This window comes from Lathyrus oleraceus, chromosome 7 (assembly GCF_024323335.1).
Source record: "Lathyrus oleraceus cultivar Zhongwan6 chromosome 7, CAAS_Psat_ZW6_1.0, whole genome shotgun sequence".
Classification (NCBI taxonomy): Eukaryota; Viridiplantae; Streptophyta; class Magnoliopsida; order Fabales; family Fabaceae; genus Lathyrus; species Lathyrus oleraceus.
In genome coordinates, this window is record NC_066585.1 from 125,618,810 (window position 1) to 125,630,400 (window position 11,591).

General features: G+C 36.8%; 1 protein-coding gene across 1 annotated transcript; it reads left to right on the forward strand.

The window, feature by feature from the left end:
• Positions 1 to 6,059: 6,059 nt before the first annotated feature.
• LOC127107283 (uncharacterized) lies at positions 6,060 to 6,659 on the forward strand. The gene is made up of 2 exons (XM_051044577.1): positions 6,060 to 6,348; positions 6,522 to 6,659. The coding sequence occupies exons 1-2, from the start codon at positions 6,069 to 6,071 to the stop codon at positions 6,644 to 6,646; spliced, it is 405 nt and encodes a 134-aa protein (XP_050900534.1). The 5' UTR covers positions 6,060 to 6,068; the 3' UTR covers positions 6,647 to 6,659.
• Positions 6,660 to 11,591: the final 4,932 nt, after the last annotated feature.

Sequence of the window (11,591 nt, forward strand, 5' to 3'; positions counted from 1 at the left end):
ATAGATATGGGAAACATTGCCTTGAGATGTTGGATACGAAGGAAATAATGGAAGAGATTGCAAGGGTAATATTTCTGGATGAAAAGCCCACATCCAATTCCAAGAATCTTCACAAACATCATAGGGTTTGGTTCAAGATTCTTTTGGGGTGAATTTATCATAAAACTTCAACAAACTCATCAGACTACATCAACGCAGATCAAAAGTACATGATGTAATATATGTCATCTAGAGTTAAGATGAATATGTCTTCCATCCTCTTCAAGTATCTGAGAGAGATGGTTAATGATACTAGAAATTTTTTCCCTAAGCTAAGAAATTGGATACCTATGGGAAGGTTAATTTATGACATTCTCTTTGAGAGCAAATTGATTCAGCACTGATGGAAGTCAAATTGACAAAGGGGTTGAAGTTTGATATTGGCAAAACCTTCAATGGAAGGAATTTGAATAACATGTCTCTGATCATCATGATTGTTGTTCCTTCAAAGCTCATGGACAAGAAAGTTGTAGGTGCCGAAAGAATTCGAGTGGAATACTTTTAGATCTTCTCAAAGGAAGATCCTATAGAGGTTATGGAATCTTATATAGTTGATTGCCTGGCAACAGGTATCACTCTAATGGTGTATTCCTTTGAGGAGCTTCTAAATCATCCCAATGACGTGTATTATCTCAAGAGAAAGAGGAAGTCAAAGTCTTCTAGTGGCGAACCTTATGGAACTTCCAGGCCTCCTACCAGGGTTGTAAGGGCTTTTGAGATTTTGAGAAACACTATAGGACCATAAGTAGAAGTTGTCAGTTTTGAGCCTGCTAGGCCTTATAAAGTGACTCCTTATAGACCTCATGGTAAGTCTCCTATGATTGAGACTAATTTTATTTTTGTTAGTTTTGTTCTTTCTACTTCATTTATTCCTCTACAACTTATTCAACCATCATCTTCATACGTTCCATTTGGAACCATAACCGTTCCACCTACAAAACCATCAAGTGTTTATGAAACTATCATGTCACCTATACCATATGTTTCTGTAACACTCCCTATATCTATTCCAACATAGATGAATCAATCACCATTATAACTACTCTAATTCCATCTGAACTAATAATAACTACCATTTCCCCAATGCCCACAATAATTATACCATTAACATTAATCTCCTAATTCCTCAATCCAAATACCAAATCTGGACCAACCCCCATTATCTCCACTGAATTACCATTTGAACTAACACCACTACCACCACTAAATTCTGAATCAACCCCCATTGACCCTTAACCTATGCAAACAAAAGACTACTTTTTTGACTATGTCTTTTCTACACCAACTTCATTAACCCTCACAATCCCTATAGCTTGTGCCTTTCCATAAGACATACTGTCGCACCTCGAAAAAAATGGGGATACGACTTCAAAGCGAAGCGCGATCGCACGCTCGCAATGATGGACTGAACAGAGTCGCCACCGAACTTTATTTATTCCTAAAAAGGAAAGGGGAAATATCGATAAAACCAAAAACAAAAGAAAGGATAAGATATGGTCATCGCAACCACTATCAGGGTTCGGGAGTCGATTACGCAAGGGGAAGGTATTAGCACCCCTCACGTCCGTTGTACTCAACGGGAACCATTAGGTCAGTTGTGTGCGTTAATGTTAGTTTGGAATGTTAGGCTTTTCGAATTATTAGGTGGGAAAGAAAGAATAAAAAAAGGAAAATGTTTTTGGATTTTTTAACGAAGGACTAAACCTAAGTTTTTTATTAGTGGGCCTGACAAGATTTAAAAATCCTGCTCCTACGTATCTCAAAAGAGAAATCAAGGCTTACGTAGTTCTGGGTAGAAAAATGTTTGTTTGTTGGTCGATTTTAGCGAAAGCTATATTGTATTAATCGACAAAAAAACATCGTTTTACCCAAAACAGATGAGGAGTGAACGCATACCACACATCGAACGGATTTATAAATCTACATTCGGAAAAGCGTCATTTATCTCTACTCAACAATCGTGGTCGAAACATTGTTTTGTATTACTTAAGACAATATATCTTTCATTTATAAAAAAAGGTTTTTGATTAGTCGCACGGCGGCGAGCAAAGAGTTTGATCGGTTGGATGTATTTTGAGTGATGGCGAGAACTTGGATGAGCGAGATATACATCTCGAATCCTAGCCTCAGGAGTGCATGGTATACACCATGTTCCATTTCCATCTTTATTGAAAGAGATTAAGATAGGAATTAAGTATTTTGGAATTTGATTGAGAAAGGGTTTGAAGAAACCGCATTGACAATTTTAGGCGACGGCGAGAGTTAAGATTGGCGAGGCATACGTCTCGAATCTTAACCTCAGGAGTGCATGGTATACACCATGTTCCATTTCCACCTTTATTGAGAAAGTGTTAAATAAGAATTAAGTATTTTGAGTTTTGTTGTGAAAATGACTTGACCTAGATCAAGTATTGATGGACGTTTAAAAGAAATTTGAATGAGTGTTTGAAAGAAAACAAAGTGGATAAACTTGGATGATGGCGAGAGCTAGGATTGGCGAGATATACATCTCGAATCCTAATCTCAGGAGTGCGCGGTATACACCACGTTCCACTTCCATCTTATTGAAAAAGGTCTTGAATATGAATTAATACTTTTTGAGTTTTTATCAGAAAAAATGGCTTGACGTTGAATCAAGCGTTTGATGAAAGTTTGAAAGAAATGGAATAGAATAGGAGGGAGAAATGAATTGATTTGTTTATTGAGAAAATACTCGACGTTGGATCGAGTCATATTTTTTGTATTTTTTGAAATTGTTGATTTTATTCTTTTACTAGTAACTAACTAAACAACCAAACAATAAAGAAATAAAATAGTACAAGATTATTACACATCGGGGGAGTGGGGTACATTTTGTCAAATGGGGATTCAAAAATCATGAAATAAATAAATCGGACCCAAACAACAAATAATGCATGAGTGTAAGTGGAAAACTTTACTTTATACCCCTACATTTATTCATGTACCCCTACATTTTATAAAAAGTACCAATTTTACCCTTATATATTTTTAACTAATTTATTATTTTATTTTTAAATATTTTTTAAATTTTATTTTGCGTACCGGAAGAGTTTGCAAAAGAGTTCCGGTAGTATTTTTAACTTTTTTTATGTGTACCAGAAGACTTTGCAAAAGAGTTCCGGTACACAAAAATTGACTACCGGAACTCTTTTGTAAAGTCTTCCGGTATACAAAAAAAACTAAAAAAATGCTTGAAAAATGAGTACCGAAACTCTTTTGCAAAGTCTTCTGTTACACAAAAATTGACTACCGGAACTCTTTTCCAAAGTCCTCCGGTACACACAAAAAATATTAAAAAAATGCTTGAAAAATGACTACCGGAACTCTTTTGCAAAGTCTTCCGGTACACAAAAATTGACTTCCGGAACTATTTTGCAATGTCTTCCGGTACACAAAAATATATTTTACAAAGTCTTCCGGTACATAAAAATTGACTACCGGAACTCTTTTGCAAAGTCTTCCAGTATAAAAAAAAATATTGAAAAAATGTTTGAAAAATGAGTACCGGGACTCTTTTGTAAAGTCTTCCGGCACACAATTTTTTTTAAAAAATAAATAAAAATAAAATAATAAATTAGTTTAAAATATATAAAGATAAAATTGGTATTTTTATGAAATGTATGGGTGTAGGGATAAATGTTAGGGTACGAGGTAAAACTTTCGTGTAAGTGCAAGGGAACCGGCTCATTGTAAGAAAGCCCAAGAGTAAGCTATGTGAGGTTGATGGCGATGCTTAAAAAGCAATCGACTTACAAGGGTGTGAAAAAAGGGGCTCGATATTAAATCGAGGAAAGTAGGATTTTTTATAGTTTTCAAATGGCTTCAAACACATGATGCAATTAAAAAGAAAAAACAAATCTATGTTATTAAACAATAATAAAAGCTATGAGTAATAAAACATAAACGTAAAAGAAAAAACTACACATAGGGGTATCGAACCCACTACACTAAAGACCTAGACACCACTCCCCTCCACCAGACCACTTACTAACTAATTGTTATCTTAATGCTAACTTAAATATATAAACTAAGATAGATTAAAAAAGAATTAAAATAAAAAAACTAAATAGTAAAAAAAATTGTTGGTCTACTAGTAATTAAACCCAGCCGCATGGCTGTTGGGTTTACAAAGGGGAATAAATTGGAAATGGTAAAAAAAGAATCAGTTAATTACCAATACTAATATCTACATCCAAAAGTCACTAAATTGAATTAAAAGGTTTTTAACCAGACTTAAAGTGAATAATAAATAAAAAAGAAATTGAAATGAATTGGACAGAACTCTTCCTCTCTCAAAGCTCTCAATCTCGTCCTCTCCATCGCTCTCACCATCTCACGTTTTTTTTTCTCACCTGTATCTCTCAATCTCACGATCGTTTAACCTCACTCACCGCCGCTCACTCATCGCCGCTCACTCACCTCTCTCACTCACCGCCGCTCTCCACTTCTCTCACCCTATAACGCAAGGGTCCAAGGTTTAAGGAGAAACAAGAAGAAAAAAGCTCACCTTTGGCGAAAACTACGGAGACGATGAAGACTCAAACCTCCCCCATTCGCCTCTTCAAAAGGTTTGTTTTTGATTGATTTTTTGATTTAGGGTTTTTTGTTTGGCCGCCTCCCTCTCTCAATTTTTCCGTCTTTTTTTTTCACTGATTTCTTCTCTTCCTATTTATATCTCCTGATTAGGGTTTACAATTTTATCTTTGGTGATCCCAACAGGTGTTTCTGCCAAAATCCCTTTTTGTGCTCAGTTGGGGATTCCCCTATTTGATGTTAACTTCGGAAACAGTAATCTGAGCATGAACTTTCTCCTTGAATTTTGTCTTAATTCCAAATTTGGGATTTTTTGTAATTTCTACAGTTTTGACTAATGGCCATGTTTTTACTGCAGTGAAATGATGAAGATTCCAAAAGCGGTCTCGGTTTTGATCACAACTCTGGTTTTGCACTTGGTTTTGGGTGGTTTCAGGTGGTGGCTCGGCTATGATGCTGAAGTTTGCAAAAACAATGGCTGTATCAACAAGACAGTTGCTTTCCACTTGTCAGCTCTTTTAACTTCTCATAAGGCTCAAGAACACTGTATCTTCGCATAACCGTTTGTATTGGTTCAGCAAGTATCTCCCAGCATTGGTTCAAGTCTTCGCTCAAGCGAGCTTCGTTGACCTGAAGCTTCCCAATTCCTTGAAGTGGGTTTTTATATGCAAGAAAGAATGATCAAAATTAACACCCATGGTCCTTAAGACAGTTGAATCAGTCAAATCCCTATGCCAACGTGAAATCGGCGGCTTCATGCTTTGGTAAGGACCCTGATCACTAACTAATTTTGACTGAGAATCTTCTTCAGGTAATGATCTCTTACTATCACAGGTTGAAGAGCATGGCCGGACTGACTTTGGATGTTATAACAGTGGAAGTTACGACGAGACAAAACACTGTCGGCGAATCCCCTGTTGACAGCAATACAAAACCACCTGCTGCGGCTCATCCGGAACAGCATTGCGGTATCCTCATCCGGAACAACCTTGCGGTATCTGCTACAATCCTCTCAAATCAGCTATGCAAACGACACGTGCTTCTATCCAAGATGGCTCACATTGATTATCACAAAGAGGAGCCAGCCTTAACCGATCTTCATAATTCTGTTTAGGACCTTAAAGGAATTGTCTATGAAAAGGCTCCCCGCAGACCAACACAACTGTGCAGAGATATCATCCCAATTCTTTGACTATAGCTAGCGCCACTGGCAAAGTGAGGTGCAGACACTACTGCATGGTTTGTTTGCTCTTTCTCAAAACTATAATGCTGATGATCATCATTGCGAACTTCATCTTGTTCTCTTAAGTGCCATTCAATTATTTTATCCTTCTCTCCCTTTTAATCCAAAACACAAATCTCCCTTACCACAAACTCTTCAAAAAAGAGGTTATTGCATTTACTTTCCTTATAGTTTCATCTCATCAATTCAATATTTCTCTAAAAAAATTTCTCATATTTCACAGATAATAAAAATGGCCTCAACCTCTGCAGCATCTCCATCTACAATCATTGTTGTAGGAAGCTCAGTCACCGGTTCCAAATCAAGGAACAACAGGAAGGGTCATAATGTGAAGTTCATCACAGCACTCAATTCTTTTAACGGATTGCAAGCTCAGCACAGCACTGTGGCATCACTAGGAGTTCCTGTTTCCAGTGAACTAGCTTTTGCAAAAGTGAGGAGTTCAATATATAACGGAGGAAGAAGAAATGGTAAAGGTGGTGGTGCGCTTGCTTCAAAATGCAATGCTGCAGGTGAGATTTTTTCAGATTGCGGCTATTATGAATGGACTTACTCTTGTTGGTGTTGCTGTTTAATTTGGAAGTTTGGGGCAGTTTGGATTGTTTACTTGGTAGAGTTCTATGCGGCTGAAGAGAATCATCTATTTCATTATCTAAACTCATATTTTCTTCATCCTTGAATTTAGCTTTCTTCCTTTTAGAAGTTCTATGCAACAGACGGGCATTGTCATCAGCCGAGTCATCAATAACTTCTTCATCAGTCTGTATGGTGTGCCTCCTACTCTTAGGAATTTTTCGCGGCGGCTTCTGAAAGTGATCCTCCTGTTGGTCATCGGACACTTCACTTTTTAAATTTTCTATCAATGCCTTTGTTTTTTCCTTCTAGAAATTATTGGTTTCTGCTTTTGACAGGGATCCTCCAATTGGTCATCGGATATTACATCTTCCCTTACACATTTGGCTTGCCTGACCAGTCCATGGAGAAGATTTAAGGGGTAACTGTTTTGAATTTTTTTTTTATGCTCTTCTGTGAAACTGGTTGTATGGTTGGTTATACTTTTGTAACACGTTTCCACTGCAGGTTTTGGTTATGTTTGCTATAATGACAATGCCGACATTCACTTACGGTAATTTGAGCGATTCCAATTGGCTTAATTGACTTGAAATCCAGGAGAAGGAGTGAAGTTATTGTACAAGGATCGCAGGTATGACAGAAGAGTCGAAAAGCTGGTCGGAAGCGTCGAATATTTTGACAGTGTCGCCGCCAAAGGCAGCCAATAACGACATTGATGGATCCAAAAGATTTGTCACTGATGTAACCGAATTGAAAATTTCAAAAGACGATGGAATATTGTTGTAGTGTGGGAATCCCAGCTAAAAACATGCCGAATGCTCTCCTTGGAACGGTCCTCGGGCGAATTCTCTTTTCCTCATCACTACTAATCAACCAGCATTGAAGATTCCTTCAGTGCAGCAACAGTGAATAAATGGTCCTTTATGAGCATTTTTGCTTTTTGCAGTAAGGTGAAGGTCTCCTCCATTAAGAGCAATTCATGCGTTTTGCAAACACTAGAGAAACTTTAAGCAGCATATGATGTCCCCCAATTAGAGATGTAGTTTATCAGTGTGTTTTGTCTATTTGTTTTCAATGTTGCTGCTTGAAGCACATCTATTGATATTGTAATTTTCCATGTTCTTTCATGTATACAAACAACCTAGCCTTATTGGTGTCTTGCTTCACAAGAAGATTTCTGAATTGACAATTCAAATAGTCCTTAAATTTCTGGAAGTCTCTCATTAGCTTCTGTAAAAGAAACTACTTATGTTGCCGAAGTGACAGGATAAACAAATCTGCCCAACCTGCCAATTCCATAAAATGATACCGCCGCAGTGCTAAAAGATACTTTTGCAACTTAAATGCCTCCTTAAGCACATTGATGATTAATTTGCTGACATAATTGTATTCAACCATGATTTTTTTGAATTAAGCACCTGTCAATTATAATATCAAGTGGCATCTCAAATGTTGACAACAAATTCCGCTTTTGAGTAGCATTACAATCAACAATTTTTCTTAAAGCTACCCAAAAGTCTTTTCCCGGCTGCTCCCATCAGACGCATCAGTTGAAACACATTTCTTATGGCCTACCACATCCAGTGAAGTATCAAAACAAAATTTGGAAACATCAACCAAAACCATCCTCATTCCTATGGCCAATTTCTTCATATTCATTATTCTGATTACCATGAGTAGATGCACAACTATCCAAAGGATATGAAGATGTGCTTAAACAGATTGAATTGGGGAGAATTTTCAGGGCCAAAATCGGGGTATGACACATACCATCTCCACCAACTTTATCCCTTCAACCTATCATAGATGAACATGTCATTGACACCTTCACATAATAAATCAGAAACAACGAACCATCTACCCATGATTCTTCTGACCAAACAATAAACATCATTTCTAACCAAACCATCGAAATTTCTTCTCACTCAAAGATATTATTTAAACACAACCTTATCACAAATCTTAAGGTAATACATAACTTAGTTAGACAGTTTGAATCAGAGACAAATGAAAGTCTACACTTTGTTGTCTAATATTGTACAAATTGTGTCAATCTAACACAGAGTGATGTTGCATGAGTTGGTCTCATAAGATGGATGAATTCACATTCTAAGGAGCTAAATTGTTACATAGGTACTAATAAAAGATCCAGTGACAAGTTGACTGAATACTTAGAGCCTATTGTGGACCTTTTCTCCCCAAGATCTCCTATAAGATAACTTCCTCCTCCTGGAACTGAAATCCTAGTAGTTCAAACTGCTGAAGAAGAAGAAGAAGAAGCAGAAGATGAAGTTGAAGCAGATGCTATAGTTACTCCTCCTTCCATTCCAAAAAATACAGTTGAAGAAGAAACTGAAGCTGAAGTGAAAGCCCCTCCTCATGCTCAAGAAACTACAATATTAACCTCTTCTAGAACTAATCAATTTGTGGAAGCTAAAGGCTTTGGTTCTGAACCCATTCCTCTAGTTCTGAAGACTCTGCAAGAGTTAAAGCAAAAGAATATAGTTGTAAGGACATAACTGTATAAGCAAGATGTGATGTTTAAGGAACAGGCTAAAATGAACAACAAGACTGAAGGGATGCTTCTTGCCATTATGTATAGACTTCCACCCCTTCTTAAACCTTAGTTTTAAAAACTTGTTGATTTTCTAATCTTTAAGTTTAAATATTTTATCATTTATGATCTTGTACCTTATGTTTTTTTAATTAAATGAAGTTTTGTTTTGTTTTTATTTTGTTTCTTTCTTTTTGATTGATGACAATGGGGGGGTAGTGGATATGATTTTGATATACCTATTTCCTTTATGACACCCAATCATTTGTCTTCAATATTCTTACTTCTGACTCTGAAAACTAATCTAGGAACTTTGATTAAAGTTTACCATGTTGCTAGTTAACCAGGCTTTTCAGAAGTTAAGACTTTTTTCAGAAGACATTGTAACACCTCAAAATTTGCCCTCCTCTTTTGGGACTAGTTTAACATATTGCATATCATTTTAGGTCATTAGGCATTGCATATTGCATATCATGTGGTTACATTGTGCAAGCCATTCTCCCAAGTCTTGATCAGAAGATAGGAGGTCATTTGCAAGCTAGGGTTTCATTGGACTGGTCATTGATCATCTGAGGGTGGTGATTCAAATTAGGGTTTTGTGGTTCTCAAAGGAGATTGGTCTTCATCTTGGTTGCAATGATACATCATCATCATCATGGTCTTGATATCATCCAAGGAGATTCAGAAGATTGATCAGATACCTTGAGATTAGGGTTTTGACCACTAGTCAACCCTAATCAGTTGCATTGGGCCAATCAGGGCATGGCAAGGAGATGGGGTCTACAATGGATATGGGGATCATTTCATGATTGTATTGAGCTTATGGAGGCTAGGGTTTCACTCTTGAGCCATTTCATCAGAGAATTGGGGCTCAGATTGATCAGTGCATTGCCAAATTCATCTATCAGCTGAAAAAGTCAATTGTGGTCAACTGTGCTTGATTTTATGGATTTGAAGGTGGGAGAGAGTTGGATACACTTCATTCATGTTGGAACAAGTGTTATTTGACATTGCAAAGCTCAAGAATGAAGAAAATAAAGTCAGAACAAAAATTGCCAAAAATAGAAAGTGACTTGTAATGGAAGTTTCCAAAAATGGAAAGTTTTTGACCACAAAATTACATGTCCAAGGAAGCTTCAAATGAAAATTTGTTCAACATGAAAGTTGTAGATCTTGTTCTTACCTTTCCAAAAAGTCCAAGAACTTGAAATTTCCATGTATGGTTGACAAGTTATGGTCCATTCAATTTCAAAAAAGACCTATAATCAAAGTGGCATAACTTTCACATGGAGTGTCCAAAATGAGTGATCTTTTTATGAGCAAACTCCATTTAACATGTACTTTCATGGTGCATAATTGGAATTTATCAAAAATGGTCAATGCAAAAGGTCAATTTTCAAGTGTACAATTAAAATCCAAGGGCAAAATGGTCCAACTTGAGAAATAATGGGAATTTTGGAATGGGAGTTTGTGCAACACATCACATATGCCAAATAGAAATGGTTTGGACTGTCATAAGTTTTCAAGGTGCAATATTTGGCTAGGCCATTTTGGAACTTGCACTTAAAATGCAAAATTTGGCATGACATAGTGAAAATGAAAAATACAATGTCAATCAACATGGGATCAAAGCCAACACATCACAAATGATATTTAGGAGATGTATGAGCTGTCATACAGCTGTCATGAGCCCTTATGTGAAATACCAATTTTGCCCTTGCATTGAAAAAACCACATTATGCTAATTACATTTCATTTGGTTAATTGGTGATTAGTAAGGTGATTAAGCAAGAGTATAAAGCTTTAATTGTAACCGAATGTTGATTACAATCACACACACCAAGATCTGTAACAGAATTTCACCAAGAACCTCTCAAATTCTCCAAAAAGCTTCATCACTTTTTCTCATCAATCTTCTTCAATTCTTCACCAAAGTGCAAAATTCTTTTTGCTTCGTGTTCCTTGATCTTCCTTCTCCAACTGTTTCATCAATTCATTGCCAAAAAGCATCCAATTCGTGACTGTTCATCATAGGTTCATCAATGGCAAATTGAAGTTTCTCACACGTGGAGCTGTCTTGGATCAAGCTACGAGTTGCTTTCATCTTCCTAAAGCTTCTTCTTCATCTGTTTTGAAGAATCACGTCCAAATACACACAAATTCATCACTGTCTTCAATCTAAGGTGCCAATTCGAATCTCGCTATTGCTTAAATTGAGATATGTGTTTTGTAGTATGTTCAGTGTAGATCATTGTGCTATGCTTGGTTTTGGATTTGGTTAACTATTGATTGAGTTATTTCGATTTGAAGTTTTGATGTCGTTTCTTTAAATGCTCGATCCGTGAGATATAGTGAGAGTTAGGCAAAATCGTTAGCATATTCATGATCCTGGTACTTAGACCTTTCCATTGGTATATCATTTGTGAGTTTTGGTGAGGATTTGAGCGTAACCGAATTGGAAGGTTGAAGAACATATGAGCGTGCGAAGAAGGAAGAGAAATTCTGGATTTAAGCCGTGTTTGATCTTGAACTTTTGCCTGGCCAATTCAAAATGTGTTTCCCGCCGCGCTGAGCCACTCACGAGCTGCCACCACATTACTAATACGCCGCGTTTTGCTTCCTGGAAGA